The sequence below is a fragment of the Oncorhynchus masou genome, chromosome 3, assembly GCF_036934945.1.
Source record: "Oncorhynchus masou masou isolate Uvic2021 chromosome 3, UVic_Omas_1.1, whole genome shotgun sequence".
Lineage (NCBI taxonomy): Eukaryota > Metazoa > Chordata > Actinopteri > Salmoniformes > Salmonidae > Oncorhynchus > Oncorhynchus masou.
Genome location: NC_088214.1, coordinates 15,630,329 through 15,648,705, shown reverse-complemented (window position 1 = coordinate 15,648,705; position 18,377 = coordinate 15,630,329). Strand labels below are relative to the sequence as shown.

At 39.9% G+C, this 18,377-nt stretch overlaps 1 protein-coding gene across 1 annotated transcript in view; it reads left to right on the top strand.

The window, feature by feature from the left end:
- The window catches only part of LOC135506780 (uncharacterized), a 63,428-nt gene that overhangs the window by 9,346 nt on the left and 35,705 nt on the right, over window positions 1-18,377 (top strand). Inside the window, exons 4-9 of the mRNA XM_064926160.1 lie at window positions 683-853; window positions 3,111-3,259; window positions 3,692-3,787; window positions 3,901-3,979; window positions 4,144-4,307; window positions 10,197-10,402. Coding sequence (XP_064782232.1) covers window positions 683-853; window positions 3,111-3,259; window positions 3,692-3,787; window positions 3,901-3,979; window positions 4,144-4,307; window positions 10,197-10,402 — 865 coding nt within the window. The remainder of the gene's footprint in view (window positions 1-682; window positions 854-3,110; window positions 3,260-3,691; window positions 3,788-3,900; window positions 3,980-4,143; window positions 4,308-10,196; window positions 10,403-18,377) is intronic.

Here is an 18,377-nt window from a genome sequence, read left to right as displayed (position 1 = left end):
TTTAACCCCATGGTTACAGTGTACACTGAGTATACCAAACATTAGGAACACCTTCTTAATATTGAGTTGGACAGCCTCAATTCATCGGGGCATGGACTCTACAAGGTGTCGAAAGCATTCCACAGGAATGCTGGCCCATGTTGACTCAGTTGTGTCAAGTTGGCTGGATGTCCTTTGGGTGGTGGAACATTCTTGATACACATGGAAAACTGTTGAGCATGAAAAACAAATCAGCTTTGCAGTTCTTGACACAAGCCGGTGCTCCTGTCACGTACTACCATACCCTGTTTGAAGGCACTTCAATCTTTTGCCTTGCCGATTCACCCGCTGAATGACACAATCTCAATTGTCACAAGTCATAATAAACCTTCTTTAACCTGTATCTTCCTTCTTTAACTTGTCTCTTCCCCCCCATCTACACTAATTGAAGCGATTTTTAACAAGTGCTATAAATAAGCTTTCACCTGGATTCACCTGGTCAGTCTTTGTCATGGAAAAAGCAGGTGTTAATGTTTTGTATACTCAGTGTAATTTTTATTCACAAATTGTACATGAAGTATTTGCTTGAAGTGATTGTAATGGCAGTGGATAAGAGACTATAGAATGTATGTATTAGCATATTATATGAAACTTATAAAACAATGGTACATTGAAACCATTGTATGATTGATTCCATGTTAAGATGACACTACTTGGCCCACCATTGCCAGTGAACATTGCAACGGATCCCGTCAGTCTCCCATCAACATCATCTCCGCATCAGCAGTGGGCGACGCAAACCTGGCTGAATTCAAGTTCACCAAATACGGAGACAACTCTACAATGAAGAATATCAAGAACACTGGCGAAACTGGTGAGGAGAATGGATGGATGCCTTGCCTTCTCAATCCACCAGTGGTGGAAAAAGTACCCAATTTTCATAGTTGAGTAAAAGTAAAGATACCTTAAAAGAAAATGACACAAGTAAAAGTGAAAGTTACTCAGTAAAATACTACTTTAGTAAAGTAAAGTCTACAAGTATTTAGTTTTAAAGTATAAATAATTTAAAATGTCTTATATTAAGAACACCAGACAATTCAATTATTATTATTTTTTTAATTTACGGATTGCCAGGGGAACTGTTCAACACTCAGACAAAATTCATAAATGAAACATTTGTGTTTAGTGAGTCTGCCAGATCAGAGGCAGGGATGACCAGGGATGTTCTCTTGATAAGTGCATGAATTAGCCAATTTTCCTGTCCTGCTAAGTATACAAAATGTAACGAGTACTTTTGGGTGTCAGGGAAAATGTAAGGAGTAAAAGGAGTAAAAGTACATTATTTTCATTAGGAATGTAGTGGAGTAAAATTAAAAAAATATATAAAAGGTTAAGTTAAATACAGACTTTACAGACCCAAAAAACAGACCCCAAAAAACTACTAAAGCAGTACCTAAAAGTATTTTTTATTTAAGTACTTTACACCACTGCAATCCATACACTGTCCCACTTGAGGATAATGTACAGTACCAGTCAAAAGTTTGGACACACCTACTCATTCAAGGGTTTTTCTTTATTTTTACTATTTTCTATATTGTAGAATAATTGTTGACATCATAACTATGAAATAAAACATATGGAATCATGTTCTAACCAAAAAAGTGATAATCAAAGAAAAATAGAATTTATGTTTAAGATTCTTTACAGAAGCCACTCTTTGACTTGATGACAGCTGTGCACACTCTTGGCATTATCTCAACCAGCTTCATGAAGTAGTCACCTGGAATGCTTTTCCAGCAGTCTTGAAGGAGTTCCCACATATGCTGATCACTTGTTGGCTGCTTTCCTTCACTCTGCAGTCCAATTCATCCCAAACCATCTCAATTGGGTTGAGGTTGGGTCATTGTGAAGGCCAGGTCATCTGATGCAGCACTCCATCACTCTACTTCTTGGACAAATAGCCCTTACACAGCCTGGAGGTGTGTTTTGGGTCATTGTCCTGTTGAAAAACAAATGATAGTCCCACTAAGCGCAAACAAAATGGGATGGCATATTGCTGCAGAATGCTGTGGTAGCCGTGCTGGTTAAGTGTGCCTTAAATCACAGACAGCAAAGCACCCCCACACCATAACACCTCCTCCTCCATGCTTCATGGTGGGAACAACACATGAAGAGACCATCTGTTCACCTACTCTGCGTCTCACAAAGACACAGAGGTTGGAACCAAACATCTCAAATTTGGACTCATCAGACCAAAGGACAGATTTCCACCAGTCAATTGTTCTTGGCCCAAGCAAGTCTCTTCTTATTATTGTTGTCCTTTAGTAGTGGTATCTTTGCAGCAATTCGACCATAAAGGCCTTATTCAAGTAGTCTCCTCTGAACAATAAATGTTGAGATGTGTCTGTTACTTAAACTCTGTGAAGCATTTATTTGGACTGCAATCTGAGTCTGATAACTCTAATGAATTTATTCTCTGCAGCAGAGGTAACTCTGGGTCTACCTTTCCTGTGGCGGTCCTCATGAGAGCGAGTTTCATAATAGAGCTTGATGGTTTTTGCAACTGCACTTGAAGAAAACTTCAAAATTCTTGAAATTTTCCGTGTTGACTGACCTTCATGTCTTAAAGTAATGATTTACTGACATTTCTCTTTGCTTATTTGAGCTGTTCTTGCCACAATATGGACTTATATCTTTTGTATTGCACCTCTACCCTGTCACAACCCAACCGATTGGCTCAAATGCATTAAGAAGGAAATAAAGTCCACAAATTAACTTTTAAGAAGGCACACCTGTTCATTGAAATACATTCCAGGTGACAACCTAATGAAGCAGGTTGAAAGAAGGCCAAGAGTGGGCAAAGCTGTCATCAAGGCAAAGGGTGGCTACTTTGAAGAATCTCAAATATGAAATATATTTTGATTTGTTTATCCCTTTTTTGATTACTACATGATTGTGTTATTTCATAGTTTTCATGTCTTTACTATTATCCAACAATGTAGAAAATAAAATAACTGGAATGAGTAAGTGTGTTCAAACTTTTGACTTGTACTGTATGTACCAAACCAGGAACCTTAATGTTCGAAATGTAACCAATTCCTCTCCTATTGTTCCTCCTCTCTTTCTTTCAGTCAAAGTGACGCTCACGAGGGGTGTCCAGGTTACAGGTGGGGCCCTGTCTGAGGCCTATGACAGCCTGCAGTTTCACCTCCACTGGGGGAATGGTACCTCAGTACCTGGGTCGGAGCACACAGTGGATGGAACACGCTACCCCATGGAGGTATGGGAAGGTTCAACGCAACCCACCCCACCACGCTTCATGGATTGGAGCATGCATGGCTGGAGGGAGTTTCCACCATATTCCAAACACTAGTCCATTACATTTGTTTGTTTATTTGAATCACCATTAGCTTTTGCTGAAGCAGCAGCTACTCTTCCTGTGGTCCTTTTAAATTCATGAGGAGAAATGTATGAGTGTACTTCGGGCAAAAAGTATAGATTCTGAATGTAGCCCATGTTACATGTGGTGAATTTTTATACTGATGCAAATGTACCACACTGCAATGGGTCAATATCAAGGTCTTAGTGACCTTTGAAGAGCTGTATATATGGCCGATTGTAGTCTACCTTTTTAAATGTATTATTCCAACGTTTGAATTTCCCAATGGATTCAGATAACTTTTTAGATCAACTGTTATGCTTCACCTTTCAGTTGCACATAGTAAATGCCAAGTCTTCGCACGACAGTAACACGACTGCGGCCGTTGCAGACAGCACGGGACTCGCTGCTCTTGGTTTCTTCATAGAGGTGAGAGGATGCTTTAACTTTCTTCGAAATGGCATCCATTTTTCCACAGTAGATTAGGCATTTTAATGTTTTATTGCTGTTTTTTATGACTAAAGTCTTTGTTTTTCAAACAGGCCATGCCGGGTAATGCAACTGGTTCACCAGCAGCCTGGAATACTCTGACATCATACTTGGCCAACATCACACTAAAAGGTGAGAGGAGAGATTTAACTGGTTCTGATTTGATCAAGAACTACTTCCTCAAAATAAAGTTTGGAAGAGGGATTTGTTTTTCTTTGAATTCAAAATGAGTGATTTTATTGTTCAATTTCTGTAGCATATGATTTTATATGTTTTTTCTTTCTCTCTTCCTCAAGATGATATTGTAAACATTACTCATGCTATTTCATTGGATGAGCTCCTGGAAGGGGTGGACCGTACCAAATACTACCGTTACCTTGGATCCCTGACCACTCCAAATTGCAACGAGGCTGTGGTTTGGACCGTGTTCAAGGACCCTATCAAAGTCAGCCAGGACTTGGTGAGTTTGTACAACAATTATACCATAAACTCAACACCATGGACTGTAATCCCATATCGGCAACACTTTTAAATAAGGTTCCATTTTTAAAGAGTTTATAAAGGGGTTATAATTATGTTATTAACAATTGTTGAATAATTTGTAAATGCATTATAAATCAATAAAAAGTTATATCGAATTGGTCAAAATAGTTCAATAACTGGTCAGTGTTTGCAAAATATTGAGCCAGTATTTACATCCAGTTATTAACCATGAATAAATGCACTTAGAAAATGCTTATAAAATTAACCAACCCTTATGTGTTATCATATAACCTCATGTTCAATATTTGCACAGTTGAACAGTGATTTTCTCACTTTTGGGTGTGATGCATAGGTGCTCTGTCCAAGGAACATAAGAGGTTTCTTTTAATGATGTGTCTCGACCACAAGGTTCCCTCGGGGACTGCTGCCCAGAAGAAATATCAGCATGTGCAGAGAAGCACGAGATTTGAGTGAAGTTCACTTTCTAGTGTTTTCCCTTTAGTTAACACTATCAACGTTTCCCTTTACTGTGGGAATTGTGATAGAATCAACGCAATATTAGCCGCTTTCAATGCAACATACCGAAACATAACGAACTATGCAAGACTTAGTATGGAAAATAAACTATGCAAAAGATTTTGTTGTAGGAAGAAGGCATCGGAGTAGAATTCTATTGCATTGACAGGCATGACTCAGGCCCATACTCTAGGTGCAGTCTGGTGCGCCATAACCAATCAGAGCTGCAGTAGGTAACATGAAAATGGACCAATGCCATATATGGATCTGCGCCATTTACTTTGAACGGGACTGTTTTTACAGCATGAGCGGTTGTGAGTCGATGTTCTTGTTTTGAGATCAAAGTGAGAGCAACATGTAGCAACCTGTGCACATTTGTTAATATCCTTTGTTAGTGAGTTATTAGCCCATTTATAGATAGTTTGTAGTCAGCAATGGGGGAGTGATTGCTTCTTACAAGAGCACACGTCTGCATTTCTAGACATCTTTGAAAAAATATATTTTGTGCCTTAACATTCTCTGAATGTTTTGAGAACATTCCTAATGTCAAACCAGTTGGAGAACGTTCCTAGAACATGACCAAAATTTAAATGACATGTAACTATGTTTGAACTTTTAACAAACATTGTTAAAGTAATGAAATACCAAGAAAATTAAGGTTCCTTAAATGTGCTGAGAATGTTCCAAATGCACTATTCCCAGAAAGTTGTGGGAAGTTTGTATGTAAAATAATCATAGGACAACCACACTTGCTGTCAGAGTCGTGTGTATAGGTGGCAGGGAAGTCAGGCGCAGGAGAGTCAAACGGAGTGTAAATGGAGTCTTTTAATATAAGTCCACTTAACATGCTCCAAACACTAAATATGTACATACACAAACGAACATGGGTACGAGGACCCGTCGCGCACCTATAAAACATAAAACAACACTTGACATAAAACAATCTCTGTCAAAGACATGAGGGGAAACAGAGGGTTAAATACACAACAGGTATTGAATGGGAATGAAAACAGGTGTGTGGGAAGACAAGACAAAGCAATGGAAAATAAAAAATGGATCAATGATGGCTAAAAGGCCGGTGACGTCGAACACCGAGCACCGCCCAAACAAGGAGAGGCAACGACTTCGGTAGAAGTCGTGACACTTGCCAAGATCTAAGAAACATATGGTTATCAGAACGTTATGCCCTAGCTGGGTTGTAACGGATTACACAGTAAGGGAGAAGATGCAATATCCACTGGGGTAGTACAACAAAAGATAATTCATATGTGATGTACTAACTGGCTCTGCAAAAACTCATGAACATACAGTTTAAGTCGAAAGTAGTCCTGTATGTAGTCCTCCTTGCTCGCACATGCTTTTTCAGTTCTGCCCACAAATGTTCTGTAGGATTGAGGTCAGGGCTTTGTGATGGCCACTCCAATACCTTAAAGTTGGTGTCCTTAAGCCATTATATCGATACTTTTGTACCGGTTTCTTCCAGCATCTTCACAAGGTCCTTTGCTGTTGTTCCTCGATTGGTTTGCACGTTTTGCACCAAAGTACATTCATCTCTAGGAGACAGAACGCGTCTCCTTTCTGAGTGGTTTGACAGCTGCGTGGTCCCATGGTGTTTATACTTGCATACTATTGTTTGTACAGATGAACGTGGTACCTTCAGGAGTTTATAAATTATTTTGATTTTCCCATGATGTGGGATATTCCCATGATGTCAAGCAAATAGGCATTTTGTTTGAAGGTAGGCCTTGAAATACATCCACAGCTACACCTCCAATTGACTCAAATGATGTCAATTAGCCTATCAGAAGCTTCTAAATACATGACATAATTTTCAGGAATTTTCCAAGCTGTTTAAAGGCACAGTCAACTTAGTGTATGTAAATTTCTGACCAACCGGAATTGTGATACAGTGAATTATAAGTGAAATAATCTCTCTGTAAACAATTTTTGGAAAAATATGTCATGAACAAAGTAGATGTCCTAACCGTCTTGCCAAAACTACAATTTGTTAAAACTTCTCTTCCTGTTAAAACTCCTCTTCCTGTCTGCATGATGTGCCCAAGTAAACTGCATTTAGCTCAGGCCCTGAAGCCAGGATATGCATATAATTGGAAAGAAAACCCTTTGAAGGTTGTGGAAATGTTATAATAATGTAAGAGAATATAACATAGTAGATATGGTAGGAGACAATCCAAAGAAAAACCATCCTCTTAGAAAGGCAAGAGAATGAAGACAGGACGCATCTGCTAAAATCGGTTTCCTATTGAACATTCTTCTTTCTGTAAGAAATAATATAGATTGATTACATTTTAGGGTATCTAAGGAGTAAATAGAAACATATTTTGAATTGTTGAAACAAAGTTTAGGGGTAGATTTGTGGGGTTGATTTGTGGATTACTCAAATCGATGTCGACAACTAAAAATACTTTTTAGGATATAAAGAAGGATTATATCTAAAAAATAAACACTACATGTTATAACTGGGACCCTTTGGATGACAAATTAGAGGAAGATTTTCGAAAAGTAAATCAATCAAATCAAATCAAATCAAATTTTATTTGTCACATACACATGGTTAGCAGATGTTAATGTGAGTGTAGCGAAATGCTTGTGCTTCCAGTTCCGACAATGCAGTAATAACCAACAAGTAATCTAACTAACAATTCCAAAACTAATATCTTATACACAGTGTAAGGGGATAAAGAATATGTACATAAAGATATGAGTGATGGTGCAGAGCAGCATAGGCAAGATAGAGTAGATGGTATCGAGTACAGTATATACATATGAGATGAGTATGTAAACAAAGTGGCATAGTTAAAGTGGCTAGTGATACATGTATTACATAAGGATGCAGTAGATGATAGAGTACAGTATATACGTATACATATGAGATGAATAATGTAGGGTATGTAAACATTATATTAGGTAGCATTGTTTAAAGTGGCTAGTGATATATTTTACATCCTTTCCCATCAATTCCCATTATTGATGTGGCTGGAGTTGAGTCAGTGTGTTGGCAGCAGCCACTCAATGTTAGTGGTTGCTGTTTAACAGTCTGATGGCCTTGAGATAGAAGCTGTTTTTCAGTCTCTCGGTCCCAGCTTTGATTCACCTGTACTGACCTCGCCTTCTGGATGATAGCGGGGTGAACAGGCAGTGGCTCGGGTGGGTGTTGTCCTTGATGATCTTTATGGCCTTCCTGTAACATCGGGGGTGTAGGTGTCCTGGAGGGCAGGTAGTTTGCCCCCGGTGATACGTTGTGCAGACCTCACTACCCTCTGGAGAGCCTTACGGTTGTGGGCGGAGCAGTTGCCGTACCAGGCGGTGATACAGCCCGCCAGGATGCTCTCGATTGTGCATCTGTAGAAGTTTGTGAGTGTTTTTGGTGACAAGCCGAATTTCTTCAGCCTCCTGAGGTTGAAGAGGCGCTGCTGCGCCTTCTTCACGATGCTGTCTGTGTGAGTGGACCAATTCAGTTTGTCTGTGATGTGTATGCCGAGGAACTTAAAACTTACTACCCTCTCCACTACTGTTCCATCGATGTGGAATGGTGGGGTGTTCCCTCTGCTGTTTCCTGAAGTCCACAATCATCTCTTTAGTTTTGTTGACGTTGAGTGTGAGGTTATTGTCCTGACACCACACTCCGAGGGCCCTCAACTCCTCCCTGTAGGCCGTCTCGTCGTTGTTGGTAATCAAGCCTACCACTGTTGTGTCGTCTGCAAACTTGATGATTGAGTTGGAGGCGTGCGTTGCCGCGCAGTCGTGGGTGAACAGGGAGTACAGGAGAGGGCTCAGAACGCACCCTTGTGAGGCCCCAGTGTTGAGGATCAGCGGGGTGGAGATGTTGTTGCCTACCCTCACCACCTGGGGGGCGGCCCGTCAGGAAGTCCAGTACCCAGTTGCACAGGGCGGGGTCGAGACCCAGGGTCTCGAGCTTGATGACGAGCTTGGAGGGTACTATGGTGTTAAATGCCGAGCTGTAGTCGATGAACAGCATTCTCACATAGGTATTCATCTTGTCCAGATGGGTTAGGGCAGTGTGCAGTGTGGTTGAGATTGCGTTGTCTGTGGACCTATTTGGGTGGTAAGCAAATTGGAGTGGGTCTAGGGTGTCAGGTAGGGTGGAGGTGATATGGTCCTTGACTAGTCTCTCAAAGCACTTCATGATGACGGAAGTGAGTGCTACGGGCGGTAGTCGTTTAGCTCAGTTACCTTAGCTTTCTTGGGAACGGGAACAATGGTGGCCCTCTTGAAGCATGTGGGAACAACAGACTGGTATAGGGATTGATTGAATATGTCCGTAAACACACCAGCCAGCTGGTCTGCGCATGCTCTGAGGGCGCGGCTGGGGATGCCGTCTGTGAATATTTAATCGTTATTTGTGACTTTCTGAAACCTGTGCCGTTGGAAAAATATTTTGAAGTGGGGCTCAATCCTCAAACAATCGCATGGCATGTTTTTTCACTGTAATAGGACAGTGCAGTTAGATTAACAAGAATGACATTTTTCAGCCGATATAAGACACATATGTACATAAATGTTCAATACCCATAATATTTATGATTATTTATTTGAATTGCACGCCATCCAGTTTCAACAGAAGTTGTCCCGCTAGAAGAAATGTGTGGAGTGGTTGAAAAACAAGTTTTAATGACTCCAACCTAAGTGTATGTAAACTTCCGACTTCAACTGTACACACATTTCAGGAATTTGTCTGGTTTTAATCTAACTTTTAATCAAAATGCAATTACATGCCTCAAAGTTTTTTGGTGATTATTTATTTATTTACTTGGAGAGCACTTACGTTACTTGGCATCTCAAATAAAATTAGATGTTGAACTGACGTCTGTGCCTGTCACACCCTGGTCTTAGTATTTTGTGTTTTCTTTATTTATTTGGTCAGGCCAGGGTGTGACATGGGTTTTGGTATGTGGTGTGTTTTGACTTGGGGTTTTTCACAGGAATTGGGATTGTAGCTTAGTGGGGTTTTCTCGCTTAGTCTATGGCTTTCTGAAGTGGTTCTCAATCAGAGGCAGGTGTTTATCGTTGTCTCTGATTGGGAACCTTATTTAGGCAGCCATATTCTTTGAGTGTGTCGTGGGTGATTGTCCTTGTTTCTGTCTATGTGTTACTTTGCACCAGTATAGGCTGTTTCGGTTTTTGGTTCTTGATTTGTAGTGTTTAGTTGTTTTTATTAAACATGAATCTAAATAGCCACGCTACATTTTGGTCTGACTCTCCTTCACGTAAACCGTTACAGTGCCCAGTGGGTAAAGCCATTGGGCCAGCCTGATGTCACACTTATGTCTATGATCAAATCTGCAATTAATTAAGCTTCTCCCCTCAGATTGATCTCTTCAGTACAACAGTGCACATGGACCACAACTCCACCTCTGCCTTGATGACCAACGTCTTCAGGAACATCCAGCCTGTCAACGGCAGGATGGTGACGACCCAGAGCAGCCCAACCACAGCCCCGCCAGTGTCAGGAGCCTCCACAAAGTGCTCCTCTCTGGGCCTTATGGCCCTGGCCTGGATGCTGCTGAGGGTTTAGTGTCGGCAGGTAATGCCTCACCTGAAGCGCACTTCCATGTCTCCATTAACCCTAAAGCTAAATACTGTACATTGATTACCACATGGGTCATTTTGACCCCATGGAGAAACTATTGGAAAAAACAATAGATAAAAAATTAACTTATTTCGTATCAAAACATCATTATTTAGACACGTAATTAATATTATCTAAACAAATAAATGTAAATACCAAAACAGAAGTACAGTCAATTTGCAGACACTAACAAACTAATATACAGTGCCTTCGGAAAGTGTTCAGAAATCCTTGACTTGTTCCTCATTTTGTTACATTACAGCCTTATTCTAAAATTGATTACATTGTTTTTTCCCCTCATCAATCTACACATCATACCCCATAATAACATAGCAAAAATAGTTTTTTAGAAATGTTTGATAATATATTACAAATTAAAAATGGAAATATCACATTTACATAAGTATTCAGACCCTTTACTCTGTACTTTGTTGAATCACCTGGCAGCGGTAACAGAATTCAGAGTCTTCTTGGGTATGACACTACAAGCTTGGCATACTGTATTTGGGGAGTTGCTTCAATTCTTCTCTTTATTTCATAGTTTTGATGTCTCACTATTATTCTACAATGTAGAAAATAGTAAATATAAAGAAAAACCCTTCAATTAGTCGGTGTGTCCAAACTTTTGACTGGTACTGTATATCCAAACATATTTTAATGCTCCATTCTGCTTTTGAAACATTTTTAAAGCAATGATTCAGAAATATAGTACCCAACATGAGCTTTGTAAGGGATTACACAAGAAGGGAAATGACAACATTTAGAAATACTTTCAAACAATTCCTGCAACAACAGGATGATCAAAAGATACGGCGCATTGTACACACATTTCAGAAATGTGCTTTGTTTTAGGGTAAGGGGAGATGTTGTTTACACTTAATATGTTCACCACAAGGTGTCACTGTTAGAAAGGTCAAGATGAATTACTTGTAAAGATAAAGAGGTGAAGCAATGCAGGCTGGGAGAATGATAAAACTTACCTCTCTGCCTGGACCTTTTGTTACTGAGTAAAGTCTTCAGTTACTATACACAACAGCTAGCAAACTATTTAACTGTAGAGTCTGACCTGCATATCTATTGATTATGATTCATCATGGCAGACTGACACACTTTCATGGCAGACTGACACACTTTCATCATATCCTTCCCACTACGCATCAACCAGATGATGAATTCTTTCCACAGTGAAAGTTCACATGTTCAAGAAGGCATTTCTACCAAAAAAAGATGCATTTTGATTAAAATATATATATTTAATGTTTCAAATGCCTCTCCTGTGAAGTTGTAACGTCAGCCTTCCGCCCCGTTCGCGTGCGACGTCACATTTGTACATTTTCTCACTACTGAACCATGCTGTGCGGAGCTGAACCAAGCTGTTTTGCACTAGTCTGGTTATGTATGCTGGAACCATGCTGGAAAGGACAATGTGAATGTGAAATAGCTGAGCCAGCTCAGAGCAGTATTGGTAGGCAAGATAATGTGAAAGGCTAATAGCAGTCAATAGACTGACAATTTAATTACTGTAACTGCTAGTAGAGCAACTGACTTTCTCCAAACAATTACTTCTTAATTCAAAGAAAGACAATCACTATATGTAGTGAGTATAACAATGAGTTTGAGCATTTGTTTAACATAGTGTGAAAACTATTTGAACAAACAATGTACCTCTATGATGATTTTAAAGAAAGTGAGGGGAAGAAATGGATGGGTGAACACAGAGAGAGCAAGATAACTGCATTTGGAGGTTTTATTATTTATTTAACCTTTATTTGGCCAGGCAAGTCAATTAAGAATAAAGTCTTATTTGCAATGGCAGCCTGGTAAGAGACAAAAGGCCTCCTCTGGGGACAGGGAGCTGGAAGAAAAAAAGAAGAAAAAAAAACATTTTAAGGCAAAACGGCCAACACAGACAGAAGACACTGGCAACAGCACAAACACAACAGCAAACAAATAGTGGATGTGTGTGTGCATGTAGGCTATTGAACGATGGAGGGGTTATGAACATTGGAAATGTATGAAATGTATTTGTAGCATCATGTATTTGTGTTGTTGTTTAAATGATCCAATCACCTCCAATACAATAAGCCAAGAAAAAATATTGCTTTCTAAAACTAAAACAGCCAATACATGGAATTTTGAAAATCAAATCTAATTCTTGTTTTGATTGTCCTTTGTCATCCCCAGATTTATTTTCAAATTATTATTTATTTTTTAGACTGCAATCTGTATACTTTAGCTGAAATAAATGATCCTATGGTGGATTATGTAATCATTTTGTATGGTATAATAATAATCATTATCATCATCCATTGGATTTATATTTCCAGTCCTGATAACTAGAGGGACTTGGTCTGCAGGAGGAAGATGTACCAAATGTGGAATTGTGGTGTAGATATTGGGGTGGAGGAAGAGTAGATGGTTATTCCAGGGAGTCATCCTCAGATTAGTTTTTTCCATTTTATAACGCATTTCCTGCAATTCTATTACATTTCGCCGTGGGGCAAAGAGAAAATGTTGCAGTTTTAAAGTAACTGCAGTTTTTATAATGCTATTCTAAACTTTTTATCATGAATCTGAGAAGAATTTTAGCAGTTTTAAAGCAAATTTCCTGCAATTCTGCAAGTAAAAAATTGCTGTTTTAGAGCTCATCTCATGCTACTCTTTACATGTTGTGATGAGGATGAGAGAAGGTTCTGTGGTATTAAAGCACATTTCCTATTACTCTACACATTTTCCATGAGGCTGAGAGAAAATGTTGCAGTTTCAAAGTAACTGTCCAGTGAAAATCTCACTTTTAAAGTTCATATTCTGTTAATTAATTCCCAAATAATATTGTTGACTCATGCTATACTTGAATTTGTGACCAAAGCAAATATTGGAGAGAAAAAACACTTAAAAACCGCATCTTAAACTTGAAACAAAAGTGCTTGCTAGTTCCTCATTGAGGATGATATCATCCTCCTGATGAGGATGAGTTGGCGAAACTGAAGTCTACCGCATAAATGTTTTAGTGACCGGTATACACCCACACCATTCTGTTGTTGGGGTACTCCCGCATACAAAAATGTAATGACCGGTATACACCCACACCACTCTGTTGTTGGGGTACTCCCGCATACAAAAATGTAATGACCGGTATACACCCACACCATTCTGTTGTTGGGGTACTCCCGCATACAAAAATGTAATGACCGGTATACACCCACACCATTCTGTTGTTGGGGTACTCCCGCATACAAAAATGTAATGACCGGTATACACCCACACCATTCTGTTGTTGGGGTACTCCCGCATACAAAAATGTAATGACCGGTATACACCCACACCATTCTGTTGTTGGGGTACTCCCGCATACAAAAATGTAATGACCGGTATACACCCACACCATTCTGTTGTTGGGGTACTCCCGCATACAAAAATGTAATGACGGTATACACCCACACCATTCTGTTGTTGGGGTACTCCCGCATACAAAGATGTAATGACCGGTATACACCCACACCATTCTGTTGTTGGGGTACCGAATACAAAATGTAATGACGGTATACACCCACATCATTCTGTTGTTGGGGTACTCCCGCATACAAAAATGTAATGACCGGTATACACCCACACCATTCTGTTGTTGGGGTACTCCCGAATACAAAAATGTAATGACCGGTATACACCCACACCATTCTGTTGTTGGGGTACTCCCGCATACAAAAATGTAATGACCGGTATACACCCACACCATTCTGTTGTTGGGGTCTGAATACAAAAATGTAATGACCGGTATACACCCACACCATTCTGTTGTTGGGGTACTCCCGCATACAAAAATGTAATGACCGGTATACACCCACACCATTCTGTTGTTGGGGTACTCCCGCATACAAAAATGTAATGACCGGTATACACCCACACCATTCTGTTGTTGGGGTACTCCCGCATACAAAAATGTAATGACCGGTATACACCCACACCATTCTGTTGTTGGGGTACTCCGCATACAAAAATGTAATGACCGGTATACACCCACACCATTCTGTTGTTGGGGTACTCCCGCATACAAAAATGTAATGACGGTATACACCCACACCATTCTGTTGTTGGGGTACTCCCGCATACAAAAATGTAATGACCGGTATACACCCAAACCATTCTGTTGTTGGGGTACTCCCGCATACAAAAATGTAATGAACCGGTATACACCCACACCATTCTGTTGTTGGGGTACTCCCGCATACAAAAATGTAATGACCGGTATACACCCACACCATTCTGTTGTTGGGGTACTCCCGAATACAAAAATGTAATGACCGGTATACACCCACACCATTCTGTTGTTGGGGTACTCCCGCATACAAAAATGTAATGACCGGTATACACCCACACCATTCTGTTGTTGGGGTACTCCCGAATACAAAAATGTAATGACTGGTATACACCCACACCATTCTGTTGTTGGGGTACTCCCGCATAAAAAAATGTAATGACCGGTATACACCCACACCATTCTGTTGTTGGGGTACTCCCGCATACAAAAATGTAATGACCGGTATACACCCACACCATTCTGTTGTTGGGGTACTCCCGCATACAAAAATGTAATGACCGGTATACACCCACACCATTCTGTTGTTGGGGTACTCCCGCATACAAAAATGTAATGACAGGTATACACCCACACCATTCTGTTGTTGGGGTACTCCCGCATACAAAAATGTAATGGGTATACACCCACACCATTCTGTTGTTGGGGTACTCCCGCATACAAAAATGTAATGACCGGTATACACCCACACCATTCTGTTGTTGGGCATACAAAAATGTAATGACCGGTATACACCCACACCATTCTGTTGTTGGGGTACTCCCGCATACAAAAATGTAATGACCGGTATACACCCACACCATTCTGTTGTTGGGGTACTCCCGCATACAATTTTTTAATGACTGGGATAAAAAAGCAGTTTTTTTTAACATACTTAATTAGCTTTTTTCGAAAGAAACCTATTCATATTGTTATTAATTGTTGGTCCTATTTAATAGTAATCTGGAAACACTGGAAGGTAAGTTTAAATGTCGACATTAGGCAAAAACGCAAAAATCACAGCTTTAAACTGTATAAAATGTATATATATATATATATATATAAGATATGATTTTGGGCTTCATAAGTGCCATTTCTTACCAATCTCTACAGCTTCCGTACAAAAACAAATCCTGTGAAATGACGTTGTCAACACATTCTGGAGGAGTAACTGTCTAGCTACAAGTGGCTAGCTTAGCTAATGAACTATCTACGTCGATCGTGGCGCGCATGACTAGTATGACACATCGATAAACCACCAAAGGCACACACCATTTCTGTGTGAAAATTGAGAAAGAGGAGAAGTTGGACTGTTTTTTGTCCCTAAAAGTCAACCGTTAAAGTTAATTTCCTGCAATTCTACACATTTTGCCATGGTGTCATGCCCTGACCTTAGATATCTCTGTTTTTCTATATATTTTGGTTAGGTCAGGGTGTGACTAGGATGGGTACTCTAGTTTTTGTATGTCTAGGGTTTTTGTATGTCTATGTTGGCCTGATATGGTTCCCAATCAGAGACAGCTGTTTATCGTTGTCTCTGATTGGGGATCATATTTTGGTAGCCATTTTCCTCATTTGTGTTGTGGGATCTTGACTATGTGTAGTTGCCTGTCAGCATGATTTTGTATAGTGTTTTGTTGGTTTGTTCAGTGAGGTTTGATTTATTAAAATTATGTGGAACTCTACTCACGCTGTGCCTTGGTCTCCTTCCGACAACAAATGTGACACATTGCTTATGACATCTGGGTCCCCACCATTGACATGCATCTTCATTAGGATCTACAAATTTTAGCCGAGAACCATTTTTTTTAAACCTGTTGGATGATTGATTCACTTGGCATATAATGGTGTTCGCCTGAGTTTCCTTGTTTCTATTTCAATATGTTATTTCAATTCTCCCCACAGTTTATATCAGTGAGTGGTGTAGGTTGTAATGGAAAAGGTGGAGAGACAACCCAGCTAGCACCTAATGTTCTGAGAACCATGTTTCTTACAGCTTATTTAGCATAGAACCTTCCCAGGACATTCTGGGAACAGTGCAGAATAGTTGCTTGGGTTGCTTGGGTTTGGAAATTTTTTTCGTGGTGTTTCATTACTTTAACAGAAGGTTTCCCAGAAGTTGAAACAGTTACATTTGTTTCAATTGTTGTAATTTTCTAGGAATGTTCTCCAACTGGTTTGTCATTCAGTTCAGAGAACGTTAAAACAACTTGGGGCTAGGGGCAGAATTTTCACTTTTGGATAAATAGTGTGCCCAATTTCAACTTTCTGCTACTCATGCCAAGAATATAAGATATGCATATTATTCATAGATTTGGATAGAAAACCCCCTGAAGTTTCTAAAACTGTTTGAATCATGTATGTAAGTATAACAGAACTTATGCAGAAGGCAAAACCCCGAGGACTAACTGTTCAGATTTTTTTTGCCTCTCTCTGTTCCCTGACATGTCATTACTAAGAGATATTTCTTAAGAACCTGTTTTCAGTTCCTCCCGCTTCCACTGGATGTCACCAGTCTTTGGAATTTGGTTGAGGTTATTCCTTTGTGCAATGAAGAAGTAGGCCAACTAGGAACTGGGTACACTTTTGTGAGTTGCACAAGACGTGAAAAGTGGCACTGGTTTGTTTTCATTCCTGTATCGAACACAGATTGCCCCGTCTACAATTTGATCGATATTTAACGTTTAAAAATGCCTAAAGTTGTATTACAAAAGTAGTTAGAAATATCTTGGTAAAGTTTATAGGCAACTTTTGAAATATTTTGTAGTGACGTTGCGTTTTTTGTAAGCTGTTTTTTTTCTGGATCAAACGCGCTTTATAAATGGACATTTTGGATACACTGTATATCGACAGAATTAATCGAACAAAAGAACCAATTGTGATGTTTATGGGACATATTGGAGTGCCAACAAAAGAAGCTGGTCAAAGGTAATGCATGTTTTATTTTATTTCAGCGTTTTGTGTAGCGCCTGCAGGGTTGAAATATGCTAGCTCCTTTGTTTACTGCTGGTGCAGATGGTGCAGGCTATCAGATAATAGCTTCTTATGCTTTCGCTGAAAAGCATTTTTAAAATCTGACATGTTGGCTGGATTCACAACGAGTGTTGCTTTAATTGAGTATCTTACATGTGTGATTTAATGAAAGTTGGAATTTTATAGTATTTTATTTGAATCTGGCGCTCTGCATTTTCCCTGGCAATTGGCCAGTTGAGACATTTGCGTCCCGCCTATCCCTAACTAGTTTTAAAGTCACTCATTAGTAAGGAACTCCCCTCACCTGGTTGTCTAGGGCTTAATTGAAAGGAAAAAACAAAAACCAGTAGGCATTATATAACGACACAGGGCAAGTCCCAGATGCAGACACAGGAGGCAGTTGGTTTGAGTCTCTGATATTTATTAAAATACAAGGGGGTGGTAATAGGCAGGTCGATGACAGGTGGCAGGTCATTAACCAGATCAGAGTCTGAAAGGTACAAGGGGGCAGGCAGGCTCAATGTCAGGGCATTCTGAAATGTCAGGCAGGCGGGCTCAGTGTCAGGGCAGGCAGAACAGATCAGAACCAGGAGGGCTAGAAAACAGAGACTAGGCAAACAGGAGCATGGAAAACCACACTGATAAGCTTGACAAGACAAACTGGCAACAGACAAACAGAGAACACAGCTATAAATAAATTGAGGATAATGGGGAAGATGGGTGACACCTGGAGGGGAGTGGAGAATAGCACAATGACAGGTGAAACAGATCAGGGTGTAACACATTAAGGCCCTCCATGGAATGTGTTTGATGCCCCTGCTCTAAATTCTTTTGTTTGTTCAGTTGTATTCACCGCGCCTCCTAATTGGCCA